The 22,062-nt window shown below is 42.3% G+C and overlaps 1 protein-coding gene across 9 annotated transcripts in view; it reads left to right on the top strand.

Moving 5' to 3' along the window:
* Window positions 1-22,062, top strand: part of SLC6A11 (solute carrier family 6 member 11) — a 279,091-nt gene that overhangs the window by 132,543 nt on the left and 124,486 nt on the right. For all 9 annotated transcript variants that reach the window (XM_073352322.1, XM_073352324.1, XM_073352321.1 and 6 more), the window contains one exon: window positions 5,217-5,349. In XM_073352322.1, coding sequence (XP_073208423.1) covers window positions 5,217-5,349 — 133 coding nt within the window. The remainder of the gene's footprint in view (window positions 1-5,216; window positions 5,350-22,062) is intronic.

Genomic DNA, 22,062 nt, shown 5'->3' with positions numbered 1-22,062 from the left:
TAATGCTTTTACTAAATTTTGAAAAGTTGTTGTCATAAATATAAAGGGAAGGGTAAACCCCTTTGAAATCCCTCCTGGCCAGGGGAAAGCTCCTCTCACCTGTAAAGGGTTAAGAAACTAAAGGTAACCTCGCTGGCACCTGACCAAAATGACCAATGAGGAGACAAGATACTTTCAAAAGCTGGGAGGAGGGAGAGAAACAAAGGGTCTGTGTGTCTGTCTATATGCTGGTCTTTGCCGGGGATAGACCAGGAATGGAATCTTAGAACGTTTAGTAAGTAATCTAGCTAGGTATGTGTTAGATTATGATTTCTTTAAATGGCTGAGAAAAGAGCTGTGCTGAATAGAATGACTATTCTTGTCTGTGTATCTTTTTTGTAACTTAAGGTTTTGCCTAGAGGGGTTCTCTATGTTTTTTAATCTAATTACCCTGTAAGATATCTACCATCCTGATTTTATAGGGGGGATTTCTTTTTCTATTTACTTCTATTTTTATTAAAAGTCTTCTTGTAAGAAACTGAATGCTTTTTCGTTGTTCTCAGATCCAAGGGTTTGGGTCTGTGGTCACCTATGCAAATTGGTGAGGCTTTTTATCCAACATTTCCCAGGGAAAGGGGGGGTGCAAGTATTGGGAGGATTGTTCATTGTTCTTGAGATCCAAGGGTCTGGGTCTGTAGTCACCTAGGCAAATTGGTGAGGCTTTTTACCAAACCTTGTCCAGGAAGTGGGGTGCAAGGTTTTGGGAAGTATTTTGGGGGGAAGGACGCGTCCAAACAGCTCTTCCCCAGTAACCAGTATTAGTTTGGTGGTGGTAGCGGCCAGTCCAAGGACAACGGGTGGAATATTTTGTACCTTGGGGAAGTTTTGACCTAAGCTGGTAAAGATAAGCTTAGGAGGTTTTTCATGCAGGTCCCCACATCTGTACCCTAGAGTTCAGAGTGGGGGAGGAACCTTGACAGTTGTGAGAAAGGAAAGCTTGAGATCAGTTAGCTTGTAAATGCCTTTTGTTACATGTTTGTACAGTGCCTAACAGAGTGGGGGTCTGGTCTATGACTGTCCCTAGGTTCTGCCACAACCCAAATGATACATAAGGATAATTGCGATAGATGTGGAGGAAGAGTCCTTGCAGTAGCATGATGACACAGATGATTCTTTGTTTCATCCAAGGCTGGTCCAAGCAAATCTGGGGCTCTGGAATTGTCCTGCAGTGAATTCCAGTCATAACCAGAATGTTGTGGGTGAGGTACAACTATGTGTCATAACACACCATTTCTCAAGGAACTAACCCATCTCCCATGTTGTTCAGTGTATAATGCAGAGTAGGCTCCTTGGCTAGATCATTTTTAAGCACGTGGCAGAGCAGTGTCAGTGTGCTGTGTAAGTGTGCTTGCCCTTGGGGCACTGGAAATTCAGTGTCTGTTCTGGAGGAACGTTTGATTGATATTACCAGCTGGATGTGTCAGAGCTACTTCCTCCTCAACCCTGGGAAAACAGTAGTCTAGCTGGAGGGATAGGGATTGTTGATATGAGGGCGCTCTGGATGAAGGCAATGAGCCAAGTTAAGAATGTTTAGTATCACTGTGGCCTATCCCTTTTCCAGGAAAAGGAATATGTCAAATATACTTTGGAGGCTTCCCCCCTCATTTGCACAACTTTTTTAGGTCTCTTATATATTATGTGAAACCCCACAATGGCAACAGAAGCCTCCTTGATCACAAGGCTATATTCCCTTTTAGTATGATTTTCTGCATGTTTATTCATAGCATGAAATATGCCAGGAGGCAGCAGATGTTTGATCATTGCTTGGGCAATTGTTATCATGTTATACCCATCTTCCACTTGCCTACCTGTAAAATGGTGCATTGATTTTTAAGGTCACACTTCTGGGTTGTTGTTTTTGGTTTTTTTTAGAGGAGGATTAGGAGACAAGGCTGGAAGTCATACTGAACCTAATGCAACATGCACCACAGCTGTTCCTATGCAGTTGAGAACTGGATACTTTAAATGGGCCTTTAATCAGCACATAGACTTTGCTCTGGAGCCAGGGAGCACTGGCCTCATTTTCAGTTCCAGTGTGCTGATAAATTCAAAACCTTTCCTCTGTTCTTGCTCTTAACTTCATCCTTCCCTCTTCAACTGAAACACATCCTTCATCGAGTACTGCTTTGTTTGAGAGAGAAAGTGAGCTGGTAGTGACCCCTGTTTTGGTAGCCTAACACTCAGGGGTGAAAGTGGACCAGTACGGGGGAGGGCCACCGGGAAGGCACAAGGGACAGCAATGCAGCGCTTTAACGTCATTGCCACTTTTTCTCCCCACGGCCTCCCGGGCCACTGACTGGGGTGGGGGGTGAGGGCAGCTGCACCGGGTCCAGTGATTTAAAAGGGCCCGGGGCTTCTGGCTCCTGCTACAGTGGCAGTGGCCAGAGCCCCGGACCTTTTTAAATTGCTGCCGAAGCCCCAGGCTGACCCCCTCCCCAACCCTGCCCCTTCCACCCGAGGCCCCGCCCCTTTGGCCTCCATGCTGGTAAGAATAATATTTAATATTACTTTCACCCCTGCTAACACTTCCCATTATGAAAGATTCTTGCAATTTTTTGAGAAGCTCTAACATCTCCTTTGTTTTCAGCAGGACTTTGAAATTCAGCAGGAAGAAAGCCCTGGCAAAGTTACTTTTCTTTGACCCATAAGACTCCATCCAGGTTTAGCTGAATTAAAGGCTTCGCTGAATTAAAAAATGGTTAAAAATGACCATTTCCCTTCTCTCTCTTGGGTTTCTGAGGAAAATTTGGTTCGTGCACCAAGATACCTAAACAGGAGCATTCTAAGAAGCTAGGTCCATGCCTCCATCAAAGCAGCCGCAGCAGTAACAGCAGTATAACACTGAACCTGGAACACGTGCAAGCTGCAGAAGCAGCTGTTGCAACAGCGTGAGGGGTGGGATGGGTGAGAGCTTGGACAGGCTTTTGTCTTCACAACCAGAGCACCTGACCCAGTACATGGCTCCAACATCTTGTCTCCTACCAAGGGTGGCAGTGGGAAGGGGGGGCAGAGGTACCACATGGGGAAGGAGCCTGTCTATTTTGGGGGGAAAAGAGAGAGGGCTGGGTCAGGCTTTCCCCAACCACCACTTGGAGGCAGTGCATGACATAAGTGAGTCATCTCTCTGGGATAACGGCCTTCTCCTGCTGTCAGCTAATGTACTTAGTCCTTCAGTTAAAATTGTAGCAGTCCGAGCAATGGTGGTGAATGGTCAGGGTTCAAACCCTGCTCATGATGCAGAAGTCATTAGTTGTACAAAAAGTCTTTTTTTTCTTTTTTTTATACTTTTTTCCTTTAAAAATAGGAAATTATATTAAAAATAAAACTGTTAAACATTATTTATTTGTCTGTACAACCTTAATTCACCCTGTTTGTTCATATGCATTATGATACAGTCCTTAATTACATGATCACAGGTTTCCCTCCCCCAAGACCTCTGCCTCATTCAGTACTGGGTTGAATGCACCAGGGAGCAGAGTGAAGGTTTTTAATGTAGATTTTTTAAAAAAAGGAATAACGTTATATAATGTAAAATATTTGGCTTTAGGGAAGCATATCCAAAGTTATCTGAGTGCACATATGTAACCCATGCAGGCTTGGTGTGGCACTCTGTCCCCCTCTAGATGGCACTTAGCCCAGCTAGCAATTGCTGAGTCTGCTCCAGCCTTAGCTAAGAGCCGTGTGACTTTTAGCTCATGCATTAGAGACTCATTCACTAAGCTCCAGAGGTCCCAGCTTCGATCTCAGCTGCTGACGACCAGGACCTGTCGGCATTACGCATAGACAGATAGTAGAAAAAATTAATAATGATACATTGAATCTAGTGTCTTTAACACAGGAAATGAGTACTTATGAACTTTAAATTAATTAATCTTCGCGGTGCCACTGAGAGGTAGGTTAGTGAATATCTCTAAGATTGCAGATAACATTGAGTGCAGATCCCCAAGGAAGCTTTGTTCAATAAATGCGTAGAAGTTTTAAGGCAGCAGATGAAAGGTATACAAAGAAGGAAAAATGAACTAGTCCATTCTTTCCCACTTGGCAGATTTAATGTGAATAAGGATTGGTCTCCCTGGGCCTGATACTCTTGTATCACTCCAGTTTTACATCACATATGCTGAGCTGCAGAACCCCATGTTGTTTCTGTGACCAGAATTGATGGAAGCTTAATAAAAGGGTGAAAAGGGACCTAAGTGGTAGAGAGTAATTATTCTGCAGTATGCCATTGGGCACATGGCTAATTACTTGCTAGAAGCAGTTTAGAGTTCGCTAAGCACTTTGGTATCTCTGGATATGTAATTAATACAAAATGCCATTTTAAATCAACCTCAACTGCTGACTTCAGACCCTGACAGAGTCAGCCTTCACTGCTCTGGTAAATTCAGTTTCCTTTAGAAAAGTCTTTTAATTCCCCATAGATGCTCTCTTAATTTTAAAAGGAGATGAAATCCCTTAAAGGGATTCATGAAATGGATCACTTGTGCAGAAAGAAATTCTTGTTCCTACTCGTAACCTCTTTATTCACTGTATCACAGAGTGTTATGTTTTATTTACAGGGTAGGAGGGGGTTGGCAAACAGAATTGGCATGATTTGTGATTCCATTATTGTTGCCTACTAAAAATGAGAGCACATAAAAATGGCAGCTGCCTGCCCAAGACAAGAAAATAATTCTAAAGTTGGGGAGCTTGGTCCTTGGCTAAAGTAGTGCACTGAGATTCAGGAGACTTGGATTCTATTTGTGGCTGTGCCACGGATTTCCTGTGTGAACTGGAGCGAGCCACTCGCTTTCTTTCAGTTACCCATCTACAAATGTGGAAAACTAGACTGCCTTTCTCCCACCCTTTGTCTGAAATGACTATTTAGATTGGAAGCTGTTATGGGCAGAAGCTCTCTGTTGCTATGTTTGTACAGTGCCTGACACAATGGAGCTTTGTCTCGGTTGGGGCCTCTTGGTGCTACTGTAATACATATAATAATAACAGCAGCAGTGAGAAGTAGGAATCACATTGCACTTACTACTTCTAAGCCCTTCTTTCTCAGCATGGTGTATTCTCTGTAGGCAGTTGCCACTTCTGTGTCCAATTAAAGCAGCCTTCCTTTGACCCAAATGCTGTATAATTATTTTGTTTGTAGTTTTGCTAATATTCTAGCATTTCACTATCACAATTTTTTGTAGACGCAGGGTGTTAGCCATATCCGATGGAATTGAACATATTGGGAATCTCCGCTGGGAATTGGCATTATGTCTCCTCGCTGCTTGGACTATCTGCTACTTTTGCATTTGGAAAGGAACAAAGTCAACTGGAAAGGTAAGACTGAAAATGCTCTGTGTCCTCTGGGGCACTACAGGACTTGTAGTCTCAGAATACATGTGAAAACTAAGTACTTAGCTTGAAGAGGAGGAAAATGAGAAGACTTTCCTACTCCAAAAAGGAAACCTGTAAATGTGTGGGGCTTGATTCTCTCTTACCCTGAGCTGTGTGATGTCATTTACACCTGTGCAAAGTGGGTGTAAAATGCTACCAAATCAGAACAGTAGTGTCACGGGGAGCTGGCCCCATAAGGAGAGAGGGGTCTCAGTCTACCTGTGACAAATATAGGTGAGGAGAATGAAGGTCATGTGACCAGTGGGTCAGGTGACCCAATCAAGCCTGCAGTACATAAGGAAGCGACCTGGAGAGAGGAGATGCTACAGATGGTTGCTGCCAGATGTAAATATTGCAGAGAGTAAAACGGCTCCTGCTGGTCCCTGAGTCAGCAAGGTGAAGACACCAATGGGGAGGAGGCCTGAGGAGAAGGCAAAGAAGGCCAAACTCCAGGCTCGGAAGTGCTGGGAGAATAGGAAGATGGATCTCAGAGTGGAGGGGCTCTGCCCAGCATGAGACTGAGATTATGTTATGTTAATAGACCAAACCCCAAGAAAGGGGGTGTTATTGGACACACGCCTTTGTGGAAGTTACTGAGGAGTGTGAGTGAAGAGGAAATGGAGGCAGAGTGCCATAGAGCCACCCTAGGCCAGGATGGGGCACTCAGGAGGTGACCGACCCTGTTTCAGGGAGCATTTTATATCCACCTTGCACTGGTGTAAATGTCTATACGAGATGCAGGCAATGGAGAATGAGGCCCCTTGCATTTTGCCAGTTCTGTTTTGGGTGAGAAAGTGCAAGCTATGTTTTCTCCTGAACACACCATATCGGACTATATAGACCTTTGCTATGTTAAATTTACAGATGAGACCAATGCCAAATTCTGAAGCTCAGTTGCAAGGCTTGGGTGAATTTTAACAGGGAGATGGGCACACAGCATCCAAGACGTGAATTTGGTCTTAAATTGGAAGGTGTTGCAAGCATCAGTGATGACAGGGAAATAAAACAAAGACACCAACAGAATTTAGAAACATAGGCAGCATATAACAAAATTGAATTCATCTGGAAAAGTGAAAACTAACACCTCTGGAAATAACAATGCCCAAGAGAGATATCAAGTGGGAGGAAGAAATGTTGAAAGCAGTCTTACTGGAAAAGACCGAAGGGTGATGATGGGTAACCAATTAGATGAGAACTTGCAATACCATATTGTGCCTTATAAGCCAGAACAAGTCTCTGCTAAATATGCAACAGAGACATCGCTTCACAGACTAGGGAAGCCATCTGGCACTGGTGAGGTTGCACATGGAATAGTGCATGGAGTACTTCAGTAACAGAAAGATATTGAGGAACAGGAGAGGATTCATAGAAAGAAGACAAAACTATAAAGGGTCTGGAAGGCCTGGTTTTGGAGAGAAGATAAGAACTAAAAGTGTGGAGAGGTGGTGGTGGGGGTGGGATGGCGGAGGGAGGAATGAAGCAATAAATGTCCACGTGTATTTGAAGCATGTACACCAAGAGGTACAGGAATGGTTTAGGGGGCCACAATGAATGGGATGAAATTGAGCAAAGTTTGTTGACTGTCAGGAAAAATGTCCTGATAATCAGATCTATTAGGTTGCAGAGCAATCAGTCCATAGGGAGGGGGTGAAAGCCCTATCAATGGGGAGTTACTTTGTGTGACTATGCAAAACACTTTCGATTATACTATAGGGAACAGGCATGGACTGGCAGGCAGAAGGCTTGGGTGACCTCAGACAGCAGGTCTTTTACATCTCTGCTTTCTATTGTTTTTCATACACGTACTAGGGCATGTTCCTTTAGCTTCCTCTATTTCTCCAGAAATGGATCTCTGACTTAACCTGTGAAAATGATTAGTCTAGCTGATAGACAAGAAAGCTGTTTTAATACCATGGCGCATACCAGAACGCAGTTATAAAGGAAGAAGAGATGCTAATATGCAGAAGGAAGGAATTGTTTTATTTAGGTGACATTTTGATAAGCGTGTTCAGCATGAGGGTGGCTGTGGGAGGGCCATTTTGATGACAGCCCGATGGAAAGTCATTTCTTTTCTATTCAGTTGAAATGTTTTGGTAACCTGTTAATTAAGCAAATAGCCAAGCCATTACAAAGATATTGAGTGTGGGGGGAAAGAGGGGCTTGATGGGAATTGAGCATCCAAATCCCCTATATGGCTTTAGAAATCTCAGCCTGAAACCAAAAAAAGTTGAAGCTGGAATTCTCTGGGAATTAGGAGGCAAAGGCTCATTACAGACTCATAACACTTCGGTTATGTACAGCATTTTTGTGCTCAAATAGTTAACAAACAACTAGGCAGCTGCATATGTAGACACATATGAAAATTTAATGAATAATATCAAAAGTCCAGCTCTTGCTTTATGGTAAAACAGTGTCTTTTGTTGCTCTGTTATGATAACAATGGACTGTGTTTTGGGGACTCTTTCCATATATGCAGCAGCAGGTTAAAACTATAATTTCCTCAGGAGCGCTAGGTTTAGGGGCATATCTACTGTCAGGCTGATACATCGCTGCCACAGGCAGGTATTTTCTGGTGGCTGTAGGGTGGGTTCAGATCCTCTGTACCCGAGTGCATTTGCTGTAGTTTGTGGTGCTCACTGCTACCTGTGAAATGGGCAGTAAGGCACTGTAGGAGACTGCCAATGTAGGAGCCTATACGGGCAGAATATCTGTGGGATGTAGCTCACATTCAGCACTGCCCCTTTCCCTCCATTGCTGCTGCTCTTACTCGGAATGGAAGTATTTCACCTCACAAGTTTTCAGTATCATACCTTAGTTCTGATTAATAATTAGGCCCTTCACCGGAGACTCTTTTCCAGTGTCTTCTCTAGGCGAGTGATGCATTTTTGTTCTGTAAGAGGAACTACCCTTTCTGGGGTGGCTGAAGGATTTCAGCCCTCTGAGAATGATTGTTCTTTCTTCTAACAGAGGACTGTGGGAATGCATGTCTTCTCACTGCCTCCACTGACTGGTTGGCCAAGTTGGTACACCACAATACTGTGTTGCTGTCAGCACTTCATTATGATTAGGGATGACAGAGTGGTTTCTGGGTATGCTGCAGTTTTTATTCCTATTATAATGGTGTTTTAAGTTTCTTTCAAAGATCTTCCATTTTTAGTCATTGACATGGGCTTACACATAGTGTATGCTCATTTTTATCTATATGTGCTGGGAAAATTTAGGATACTTCCAAGTTCTGTCACTAATAACAGTCATCTCTAAAGCAAAACAAGACTTGTATTTTTTTTAAAAGTACATCTTAGGTATAGCTTCAGAATGTACAATTCTTTCATACTGCCACTCCCGCCCCCAAATAAAACACCAGTTGCTTCCCTACCACCATATTTACTAAATATTAGATAACTACATTATGGGCCTGAGTCTCAGCTGGTGTAGATCAGTGTAGCTTCCCTGACAGCAGAGCTGGCTGGGAATTGGAATTTCCATTCTGTGATAAAATGCCAACATTTTGGGGTAGGGGGGAAAGATCTTTCTAAATTAGAACAACAAAAATGCTGAAATTTCAAAATTTCCCACAAGATAAAAATTCAAAAAAATTTCAGTTTGGGACCATTGAAACTTTTTGATGTTTATATTATATTAATATATTTAATATTTATGAATTAGATCTGGTTGGAACATTTTTGATGAAATATGCTGCTTCATCAGAATTGAAATGTCTCAGGGAGATGTATCAGTTTCAACCAAGTTTTCAACAGGAGGATTTTTGAGGTTCAGGATGGACTCTCTGGCTGTGGAGCGAAAGAGAGAAGGGGTGAGAGGGTGAAAACCTACCTTTTGGATTCAAAAAGTCATGTTTTTACATAATTCTGTTTCATGAAAATGTTCAAAAGGTTTTGGTTGTGTTCCACATGGAATGAAAACCAATTCTGAAACCTTGAAAGTTGTCACAAAAAGGAATTGTCATCTTCTGGACAGCTGTAATATAAAGATATTAAAATATTTATGTTAATATTGCATTATAAAAGTCAAAATGATAAATTTGAAATGAAACATTTTCAACTTTCTTGAAACTAAACATCTTGACTTTTTTCCACTCAAAATTTCATTAAAATAGCAACATTCCCACACATTTCTATTTTGATGAAACTACAGTTTTAATGGGAAAACTTGTTCAAAACTTTTCAACCAGCTAAAATTGACATCAATGGAGCTATGTCTCTTTACTCTCACTGAGGATCTGGCTTATTGATAATTTACCTTTAGATCAGCTTGCTGTTATTTGACTACTTGCTTACATACTTTACAGACTAATAATGCAGTGAATGGAGCAAGATCAAAAGGAGCTAAAGGTGGCAATATAACGAGACACAGAAACATAGGAATTGCCACACTGGGTCAAATCTGAGATCCATCTAGTCCAGTAATCTCCATTCAACAGTGTCTACCACCAGATGTTTCTGATGAAAGTTTTCAGAGTAACAGCCGTGTTAGTCTGTATTCGCAAAAAGAAAAGGAGGACTTGTGGCACCTTAGAGACTAACCAATTTATTAGAGCATAAGCTTTCGTGAGCTACAGCTCACTTCCTCAGATGCATATCGTGGAAACTGCAGCAGGCTTTATATATACACAGAGAATATGAAACAATACCTATTCCCACCCCACTGTCCTGCTGGTAATAGCTTATCTAAAGTGATTTCCAGCACAAATCCAGGTTTTCTCACCCTCCACCCCCCCACACAAATTCACTCTCCTGTTGGTGATAGCCCATCCAAAGTGACAACTCTTTACACAATGTGCATGACAATCAAGCTGGGCTATTTCCTGCACAAATCCAGGTTCTCACATCCCCCCCACCCCCATACACACACAAACTCACTCTCCTGCTGGTAATAGCTCATCCAAACTGACCACTCTTCAAGTTAAAATCCAGGTTAAACCAGAACATCTGGGGGGGGGGGGGTAGGAAAAAACAAGAGGAAACAGGCTACCTTGCATAATGACTTAGCCACTCCAAGTCTCTATTTAAGCCTAAATTAATAGTATCCAATTTGCAAATGAATTCCAATTCAGCAGTTTCTCGCTGGAGTCTGGATTTGAAGTTTTTTTGTTTTAAGATAGCGACCTTCATGTCTGTGATCGCGTGACCAGAGAGATTGAAGTGTTCTCCGACTGGTTTATGAATGTTATAATTCTTGACATCTGATTTGTGTCCATTTATTCTTTTACGTAGAGACTGTCCAGTTTGACCAATGTACATGGCAGAGGGGCATTGCTGGCACATGATGGCATATATCACATTGTAAGAACCGGCAGTAGGCAAATGTGGGGTAATCTGCCTTCCAAATTAGGTTTTACTCTGGTCTCTAGTAGTTAGAGATTGGTGTAGCATTTTTTCCAAAATGTTTGTTTTCATTAATGATGATAATCCTGGATATTCTTGTTATCCCTATAAATTCCTTTTTGAATCTTGCTAAGTTCTTGGCCTCAATGGCTTCCTGTGGCAGTGATTTCCACAGTCTAGTTACATGTTATGAGAAAAAAATATCCACTTTAATCAGTTTTGAGTTTCCCATCTTTTCATTTAATTGGACGGTTCCTTGCTCTTGTTCTATGAGGGAAGGAGATCCGAAGCTTCCAATCTATCTTTTTTACAGCATTCAATATTTTATGTACTTTTGTCATGTCTCTGTTTGTCTCCTTTCTGGTCCTAACTATCCTAAATAAGTTTTGTCATCTGCAAATTTTGCTATGTAGAGAGATGTGAACGAACCACGTTTCTCACTTGAGTCCTAACTTAATCTCTTCGGGCTGGTCTAAACTAGGCAGTTACATTGGTAAAGGTACATCTCACAGAGGTGTGAAAAATCCACACCCCTGAGAGACGTAACTATACTGACCTAACCCCTGGTGTAGACAGCACTAGATCGATGGCAGAATTCTTCTGTCAACCTAGCTTTTGACTCTCGGGGAGATGGATTATGTACAGTGATCAGAGAGCCCATTGATGTAAGTAGTGTCTACACTGAAGCACTACAGCTGTGCTGCTGTAGCATTTTAAGTGTAGACATACCATTTGTGAGAACAAGGCTGTATCCTTCCTGCTTTCAGCAAGGAGTTGATTATTAGAATAATGCTTCCTATTCCTAACATACAGGATTCTGTGAATGCAGCTGGAGAAACTTCAAGGAACCTTACCATTAATAAGACATATTACTAATAATATATTGCATTGCTAGAGTGCTTATTCATCATACAGCATCGCTGAGATACACCCATTCAGGGCTGGGGAAGCAATAGTCAGCTAGTGTGCAGTCTGCTGCATAACCACGCGGGAAGTGAGAAGATTTGGGCGAAGACATTTGGACATACCCATCGTCTTCTAAAATATGCCACTGTTTTTAATGCCCTATAAAGAGCCCCTCTTCTCTACGCTATATGTGAGCTTGTAATGAGAAAGGGCTGAAGCAGTGCTGCAAAAATTAATCTGGTTCCAGGCATTCGTGGTGTTTCAAGCCTGAACTGTAGAACACTGAGATACCCCTCCAGCTTTGCATTCTTATGTATAATACCCTGTCCTAATATTTGAAAAGCATTAACAGACCAGGAGGAAAAGGACTATTTAAAAGTGAATCTAGTACAACAAGGAGCAGTAGGCTTGGATAAAAGGACTCTGTTTAGATGGTGAGGATTAGACACATAACCACCGGGATTATGACCCATGAGTTTGGATGGATTCAATGATTCAAATAAAATAAAATACCACCTCTCCCATTCCTTTGTCCAAAACTTGAGTCAAACCCAAATGGAAAGCTATCCTTCTTTGGTTTGCAGTTCCCCTGTACCTCTAGGTTCTGACCAGGACTGGAACTGGCAAAGTACAGCACTTTGTGAAAACCTCTTATGGAATTTCAGGGACCAGCTGGAAGGTACAGAAATCTCTCAAAAGAGCTAGTTCCTATGAGTTCATCAGCCCTATTTTAGATATTGGAGTGGTTTGAATAACCATCTGAACATTTAGCTGCTTATCCAGACTGTACTTAACCTGAGAACCTTTTGCGGTTCTCCCACCGCTTGTTTTGAGTTACCTGACGTTAAACACTACCTTAATCCATGTAGTGGTGTGATCATCCGCCATAACAAATAGAAGCAAGCGGTGGTAGATTACAAAACTCAGCGGGTCTGACTCTGAGGGACTAAACTAAATAAAAACAGAAATGTTATGCTATCCCAAGAAAGGGCAGGGAAAACCACCTCTTCAGCAGACAGCAAATGTCTACAAGAAAAACCTTCATCATCAACACTGGTGAAACATAATGCTTCCTGTGAGATTCTCTGGTGTTACTGTATACAATTGATGCACTCAGATACTTAGTGATGGGAGCCAGCTAACAACTGGATAAATAAGATCTTCACATTACCATAGAATGTGTGAGTGGATTGATTAAGAAAGTCCCATGAGTCAAAACATGGAATAATAGAATAAATAATTATTACATAAATATCTTCTCATTAAATATTTATAACACATTTTCCCTAATTATCATTACCTTCCTGTTTTGCATTACAGTTCTAAAAAGGATCCTGCTTGGTTAACATAATTGTTTGCAACTCATTTTAATAAGATCCCTTAGAGGCTTACTCTGCAGTGCACTTACCACACAAAAACTTAAGGACAGGAGAACTGCTGAATTGTTTATTTTTGACCTTTATTAGTCATTCTTGTATTCTACTTCCTACCATGGCATTACTGAAAAAGGTATAGAAACCTTAACAGGGCAAAAGACTTCCTTGTCCCCTAAAGGAACTATGTTACACTTTTACCTACAGTAACAACATTGGTTACTGGGTTGAAAGTGAGGGCAGAATTTGGCATTTTTTCCTTAAAGTGCAGACTTTCCCTGCTGCTTTCTATATGCATAAATATCTAAACCTGTGACATTCAATGCAGCTCCTCAGATTAATGGCTGTGACTGAAGCTTGTTGTGTTCTGCTTGACTGGGGTTAGCAAACTTGGTTTGAGACAATAAAACTTCCTAATGGCACCTGATTTGGGGGGTTTGTCACAACATGAAGCTCAGATAAGGGTAAAGATTCATGAATCCCTTAAGTGGGTTTATTCGGATTAATGGTTTCAGGTCAGACTCGGTGAAATTCACACTTTCTAGCAGCCAGATCATTGCACTTTTACTCAGGCTGAATAATGTCTTTCGCCTCAAGAAGTCCCACTGATTAGTATGATCTGGTCCTAGGTAGATTTTCAGTCCAGGGTAACAGACCCAACAGACCTAGATAGTTAAGATACATACTTGATGAGCATCTGAGCTTTCAAGTGCTTATCCTAATAAATTAAACTCCAAACCTTTAAAGACTCACAGATCATTCGACAAATGAAGTTGAAACTCCACTAGATCTGGTTAAAGTTTTATTTTCTTGTCAAGGGAAATCCATGAATTTAGACGAGCAGTCTATCCGTACCTGTCAACTTTAAAAGGCAATATTTAAGCTGTCAGACCCAGCATTGGCAGAGTATAAAACCATCCTTAGCTACAGAATTCAACAAATTCCTTCCAGTCCTCTCCATAACCTCTCCCCTTCCTCACTCACAAGCACAGCTGGATAGTGTGAGGTGATTTATGGGCATCTTTCTGTTCTTCCTGTCAAATTATTTGATTATCCAGGTTGGACGAGCAGAACAGAGGACACAGTGCTAGGGGAAGAAAAATTATTTTCTTTTCTCTCTCCTTTTGCTTTACCTTTTCAAAGAAGTGACATTGTTTTCAGAGGCAAATGTGACATTTTTGATTTCTTGTACTTGGCATTCAGCACCGGAGGATCTGAAAGCTTAGCTTTCACATAATTACCACCTGCTATTCCCTAGGGTTCAGATCTTGAAATGGATCTCCCTGGGCAGAATCTAGATCTGTATTAGTGTTCTTTTAAGGAACAGCCCTCATGCAGCTTCCCAGCACACATGGGAGAACGCCCACTATTACATTCCTTTATGCTGTCCAGCATACTCCCTATTTGCATGCTGATCTCATTCTATGTGCCAGTCAGGGCCATAGCTCCATCATGTCAGCACCTTGTCTAGGGTGCTGTGATTGGAGTGGGCTGTGCAAGGAGAGGAAGGTGCCTTTTAACTTCTCCCCAACTGTATGTATATCTGCATAAGGCCATGATCCGGCCTCTAATTTACTGCAAGGGAATTAATCCTCTTAAGTTGGGCGCAGGGCTATATTGGTCCCATTAGAAAGGTTGGTAGCAGACTGCGGTGACTTTACTCTGCCCCATATTTTAGTGTCTTTGAAATTGTTGACCTCAATATCCTGCTGTGCAGAAAGGCTTTCGGTTTGAAACTACAGTGACCCAGTTCTGATCTCACATCAGCTTTACACTGCTCTGACTCCACTGACTTCAGTGGAGTGACTGCTGATTTATAATTGTGTAAGAGAGACCAGAACAGCCAAAACAAGAAGAAAATTGAAAAGTTGATACAAATTTGCTAGGGATTGGAGCAAAGTATTTAACTAAACTCTGTGCACTGCCTTCCTCTGAGTCTAATATCCACTAGGCTCTCCCTGAAAACTCCTAGCAACATATCTTGTGTGTGCCAAAACATAAAGGTCAGAAATAGCTCTCCATACCTTTTGCCCGTCAGTCAGCTACCCTCCCATCAGAAGGAGTTAAGCTCTGCTTGCCAGCAGTTAAGACTCAGTCAGTAGTCCCACACAGAAAATGAATTTTGCAATAGAAGACTACATAAAGACTCTAATGGATTCAATGAGGCAGAAAGAAAGAATAAAGGGACAGAAGAAGAAAATAAAAGAGAAAGATGTGTGAAAAAAAAAGTGGGGCCCATTGTAAGGGCCCAGGAAAAGGAACTAGGCAGCAATGATTATATCTCCTGAAGTGTCTTTTGTTTCAGCCTGAAGTAGTAGCAAAGAATAGCTCTTCATGGTGAGGCTTTAGCACTCAGTCCAAGATTGATCTCTGTATTCAGAGGAGGAAAGTAGAACGTTCATGAGATGCATGCAGAGTTTCTGCTTTCCAACTGCCTCTGTGTGAAGTTTTAAAACAGCTACTGAGATTCCCCCCCCCCCCCCCCTGTGCAGCTCTGAGCATTTAAGGACATCTCTGAGCTGTTAGCTAAAGAGATCTGTATGCAGTGCTGGCGAGCATTTTTCACAAATTGTGGTTGGTGATTGTGGACAGCTTTAAATTGTAATATTAAATCAAGATAATGCAATATCTGTTTCATTTGTTTGCCGCTAGCTTTCAGTAGCAGAGGTCCACCTTTACTAGGAACTGTGGCTTAGAGGATGTCGACACTTCAGAGACTATATCAGCATAGCTACTTCTCTGTAGCTATGCCGGCTTGGTCCTGAAGTGTAGATGCCGCCTACACAGATGGAAGAGTTTTTTTTCATTGGTGTAGGAATACAGTAGCTATGTGGATGGAAGAATTCATTATTCTACCAACATAGCTGCATCTGCACTGGGGGTTAGGTCAGCATAGCTGTGTCACTCAGCAGTGTGGTTTTTTCACAGCCCTGACCCAAGGAACCTATGTCAACCTAACTTTTAAGTGTGGACCTATGGCTACACTAGAGAGCTTACAGTGGCACAGCTGCACCGATGTAGCTGCGCTGCTGTAAGCTCTCTGCTGGAACTGCTCTAAGCCAACAAGAGAGAGCTCTCCCATTGGCTTAATTAATCCAGCCCCTTTGAGCAGTGGTAGCTTCTACTACCCAAATAGCACTGTCCACACTGGCACTTAAGTCGGCATAAGTTATGTCACTTGGGGGTGGCTAATTCACATCCCTGAGCGAATAATTTATACCGACGTAATTGCAGTGTGTACATAGTCTTATTTAGATAAGAGCCGACTCCAAGTTCATTGAAGTCAGTGGGAGTGTATCATACCCTAAATGTGACAGGAGGATAGCTTGGCGTCCAGGGCCATGTAAGAAGGCTGGGGGAAAGGTATAATGCAATGTACCAAGCCAGGGCATGAAATAGAAACAACCCAACTGTTAAAACAAAATGAAAAGTATTTTCTGAAAATATTAAGATGTAGTCAAACTCAATGAAATAAAATCAGACATCTGCCTCAAGGAAAAGCATATTGTTTTAGTAAAGGTACCATAAATGAACTTGTACCTGGACCGAACTTTCTAGAAAACTTTCAGACACTTTAACATTTGTTTAAAAAATAAACTTCAAGCCAGCAAGCAAGATTTTAGTGTCTGAATCGCTTCACTCCGTTTCTTCCTTATGTTATTTCTTTGTAGTTAATCATGTTCCTCCCCAATCAATTACTCCAAACCCCTCCCCCACAAATAAACACATGCAAACAGAAAAATGTCAGATGGAAGCCAAGCTACAAAACAAGACAATAGGTCTCTGAGGGGGCACATGCGATCTGTAGGTAGCATGGCATTTCAGGTGCTAAAGCATTGTTGGTGGTGGTTATTTTGGGGGGGCTTGGCGGGTGAAGTACAACTTATATTTCTGCTGGGTAACTCTCTGTTCGGTTCTATGAAGCCAATATTGTTAAAACGAAGATTGCAGAGTTAGGCCAATCGACAGCCTTGTTCCGCACATGCAGCACCCTTGAGTATATGCCTCCTATAGACTTTAGTTTACATATTAGGAATATTAGACCCATTTTTAATAGAAGCAGTAAGAATTCCCCCTAGGAGTTCTGAACGTAAAATGTTATGTACCAAGATTGGAATATAAACCTCAGGAATACTCACATCAGCATGCCCGTTTATTGTTTGGATTCTCTTAAAGATACTTCTATTTGATTTTCCTTTGGTCAGGTGAAATAAATTACTTAGAATGAGCCTGTGAATATACAGGGTGGCCAGCGCCTCACCTGGTGTAAATTGACATAGCTCCATTTGCTGAAGATGTGGACAATTAGCATTATTACAGGGATTTCTGTGATATCCATCCTCCTAGTATCTGAGTACCCTACACATGGATTAGAAATACATCAAAGTTCCCTGGTGGGAGCGCTGCTCAATTCCTTTAGTCCTACAGGCCAGGCCAGTAGCTTTTTCTGCAGAGTACTGGATTTCTTTGTATTGGTTATTTTGTCTACAGTGTTGCTCTTGTGAGATTTACAAACCTTAATTCTGTATATCTCACTGAAGTCCGCTACAATGGAAGCAATACAAAACCAGTGTAAAGAGCTGCGAAAGCCTAATGACATACCTTTCTACCTGAGCTACAAAGACCGCTTCAGTGCTGGAGCTTCCATTGCTACATTGACAGGTTTCAGAGTAGCAGCCGTGTTAGTCTGTATCCGATGAAGTGAGCTGTAGCTCACGAAAGCTCATGCTCAAATAAATTGGTTAGTCTCTAAGCTGCCACAAGTCCTCCTTTTCTTATTGCTACATTGGTTACTCTAAATATTTGGCACTCCCAGAGTGATGTGGTGGCCACAAAACACCTGCTACTCCCTTCTACTGAGCACTTCGAAAATACCTACGTTGAAAAATCGACAGCAGGTCCTAAGCATATATGATCGTGCCATATGGCACTTTACAGGGGCGCACATGGCTCTGCTGTTTCAATGGATCACACAAAGTGAGACATAACTTAATATTTCTTGAAGTTGGGGTAAAATGTCTACATTTCCTGTGGGTGGCAGGTACGTGCCTTGTTATCTGAAGTAGCAGACATTCAGTGCTGTACAGTGTTATTATTTATTATGCTTCTACTGCCTAGAGCCTCCAGCCAAGGTCAGAGAGAGCCCTGTTGTGCAAGCTGCTATGTAGACATGTAGTGTGAGTCTGTGTGTGACCCAAAGAGCTGACGATCTAAATAAGCCAAACAGACAGAAGATGGGAGCAGTGTCATCTCCAGAGGAACTAAGGCACAAAGAGATTAAGTGAGTTGCCCAAGGGTGAACAGAAAATCTTTGGCAGAGCTGGGAGCTGAAACCAGATTGAATTCTAGCCCAATGCCTTAACCACAAGACCTTCCTTTCCCTCATATTTACTCTGCATCTTACTAGCCCTTCGCTCAGGTTGGGAAGTTCAGCAACCAGGGCATAGGTGATTGAGCAATTGGGAACAATGGCTGTCCTAGTGGAGGTACTTTTCAGACAGTCCATTGATATAATAAAGGTGTGATCTACAAGAATACTATGGTTAATGTAATAGGTGCAGGGAGCTGAAATGCAAAGGAAGGAGGGAGACGAGGATATTTGTTTATATTTTAAGTGGTGAAGCTATTGAAGATACACTTGTGATTGCAAACATTTTACAGTAAATACATCTCACAACAGTGAACAGGTGAAAAGGACCTGGATTCCTAAGAGGAAGAAACAAGACCAATTTTATTTCCTCCTTTGGGTAGACAAGGGAATGCCCTTTCTTTAAATAATAAAAGATAGATTGTATATTATGATGTAAAAGCATGAATTATCTCAACACACAACCCCATTTCATGATCGCAGAAAATGCAAAGAGGGAGTGGATTTCTGAGATACTGCTATGATGTCTGTGTTATCTACAGAGGGTGACATTAAAATATTACCCTTTACCAGCACTCACTGCACAGCAGCTTGTGAGATATTTCTTATTCTAAAGTAGTAAGAAATGCTGTGGTATCTCACAGAATAGTGGTAATGGCTTTTGAGTGCTGAAACTTTAACACTGACTACTGGATGTCAGTCTGATTGCTGAGAAGATTGATGGACTATATAGAGAGAGGCCGAACATGGGATTGTGGCTGATGCAGAATTGCAAAGAAAATTCCCTTTAAATGTTGATGGTTCAGGCTTTTAATATTTGTATTTAGACCAATAATATGAAAATGATATACCGGGACAAAAACATATTTATGTGTTCTGCTAACTAAGTACCGCTGTCATTCAAAAATAAACTGGCTATGCCTTGTGCTGTAGCCAGGGCCCGCTTGGCATAGAGGTAGGGTGAAGGGGAAAACTGTTGTGGCTTACTGGCTCCACCTCAGTTAAAGCCCCTGACTAGGTTAGCATAGCCTGGGGCTTAAACTAACCTACGTCAGTTGGCAATGACCCCCAAGAGACCCTCCACCTTTTGGGAATAGCTGGAGCCACAGCAGCTCTGGCTGTGATACCTTCCCAAACATCCCCATGCTGGGGGCGGGGGGAAGTGCTCTATGCTGGTTGAGGAGATGCAAGCAGTTCCCTTTAGTGCTGCCTAATCAAAGGAAGAGGAGCACAATTTGTAGGGCACGATTTAGCAAATTCCTCGTTAGTATAGTGGTTAGTATCCCCACCTGTCACGCAGGAGACAGGGGTTCAATTCCCTGACAGGGAGGCAAACGTACCTTTGCGGGGGAGGGATAGCTCAGTGGTTTGAGCATTGGCCTGCTAAACCTAGATTGTGAGTTCAATCCTCGAGGGGGCCATTTAGGGATCGGGGGCAAAAATTGGGGATTAGTCCTGCTTTAAGCAGGGGGTTGAACTAGATGACCTCCTGAGGTCCCTTCCAACTCTGTGATTCTGTGAAGAGAGAATCTGTTCACGTGTTTTAAACCTGCTTCCAGCTAGGACAGCCAGGGCAGAGCTTTGCCTTCGGGGGAGTTCAGTGAGGGCTGCATGTGCACATCCAGTGGTAAAATTGGCCTTTAGAAAGCAAATTCACATGCTGCATAATTCGTCTCTCATATTCATCTGTGTAACCCCACTGAAGACTGAAAATTTGCTTGGTGATATTGAGGGATGAGTTTGGCCCATTGTAAATTCTAGCTGAAAGTCGAACTAGTGGAGATAGCTGGGGTTGTTCTTTACCAGCCCTGTCCAGAACCACAGCCCCTGTTAAAAGCTGTCTAGGCTAGATACTGGTCTCTCTGCATAGGTGTAACTGAGCTCAGCATCTGGAAATCCTGGAAGCTTTTGACCTAGTAACAGCTTTGGTTTAGAAGAGCTTGTGCTTTTTAAAGACCCTTAAAGACCATTTAAAAAACAACAGTCACCTGATTTATTGGTCCCAACTGATATTTAAAATTCATCCCTTGGATTTCAAGTTGACTTTTACTTGCTTAAGTAGCAGAATTTGATTTTGAGGTATTTGGGGCTGTGATGATTTCCTGCTTGATGGGGGTTCTCCATATTTAAACATTTCAGCTTTGCTTGAATTATTGAGCTTTTCCAAGATAGCAGATGAAACTTGCTGTTGTTGCATCTCCGTTCATACCCATCCTCCTCTTCTGTGCCCATAACTATAGTAGTTGGCATTTCCTCCTCTTTGTACAGTAGATTTTAGGAAATGCAATAAATTGCATCTGTAGGGCACCTATGAATAGCATTTCACATGCCACTCTACAGTAAAACGTCCACACTCTCATTTATGGGGGAGATCATTTTTAATTTAAGTGAGTAGCCCTTCCAGGTTAAAACCCCTGTGGGTGCCAGGGCTACTAATGAGCTTACAGTGGTGTGATTTATTTTTTATTTACACTGATAGATCTGTACCTGCCTGCCAACGTGTGATGGCTCCTCTTGCTAGAAGCCACATCCATCTTCCATTTTGAAATTAGAAATGTTACACCACAGATGTTCTTTTGCTCCACAGGTTTTGCATTAAGAGCACATGCCATTTGAGAGAGCACAATAGTTTAACAAATTAGTAATTCCCTCTGGGGCAGATTAGTATTTGCAATCAGCTGTACGCATGCCTTTTGTATTCACTGGCTCTCTTTGATGACAGTGGTTCCTGAGGTAGGTGTCCACTAAATGCCACTTTTTCAAAATATAATTTTTAAGGACTGGGGACTGGGGAGCACTTCATTGATTCCTGCTGGCATGTGTGTGGGGATGGAAGTTGCACCCTGTGCAGTACTGAAGACTGGCGTCACAGGGCAGCTCACACCTGGTGTATGGCCTGATGCCCTCCCCAGAGATTCTGACAGATTTATGTCACTGTTGGGGCTTCACTGAAGCAGACGAGGTTGCCTGAGGCATGCTCTGGGTCAGCACATATCCCTTAATTTCTCAGTCAGGCACTCTCCTGGCCATTTTGGTGCTGTGCTGATGATCCGAGGTCAACCAGGCGTTCTGGGGACCTTGCACTGTTTTGACTTTCCCCACCCCACTCCGGGAAGACCTTTCACCACCGGTCTTCAGCTAGGGCCTGCGCCAGCAGAAGCCAGTGAAAACCTGTAAATCAATAAAGACTGGAGCCCTTGTGCTAATAATATACAAGGTATATGCAGGGTCAATGCCACTCATTGGGTAAGGGATCAAGGGCAACATATTTTGTTCCTGAGTTACCTCCCGAAATATTTATCATCTAGGGGATAATCTACCAATTCTCCTCTTTGGGTATGTACGGCCTGGTAGGAAACCGAAGCAGTGTGGTACCACTGAACAGGTAAGAAAGTACACTGGATCCAGTACGGGGAAGTCTGAAGTCTTTCAGAGCAGACTCCATCCATACGACGACATGAATGTTTCGAGGATATGGCTAGTAGGTCTGTTACTACGTAGATCCACTGGCTAACCCCTGTGTAAAATTGGGGAACAAGTTCCCCAGGAGTTAATGCTGGCCTATAACATTGTCCACTAGGTAGAGCAGTTTTGTGTAGTTACCTGTCTCCTGTGGAACCTACTCCGCTTATAGTGAGCCACCTCACTTAGGTGGCTGTTTTAA

The sequence above is a fragment of the Lepidochelys kempii genome, chromosome 7, assembly GCF_965140265.1.
Source record: "Lepidochelys kempii isolate rLepKem1 chromosome 7, rLepKem1.hap2, whole genome shotgun sequence".
NCBI lineage: Eukaryota > Metazoa > Chordata > Testudines > Cheloniidae > Lepidochelys > Lepidochelys kempii.
The sequence above is the reverse complement of the archived record's forward strand: the minus strand, read 5'-3'. Positions and strand labels throughout refer to the sequence as shown.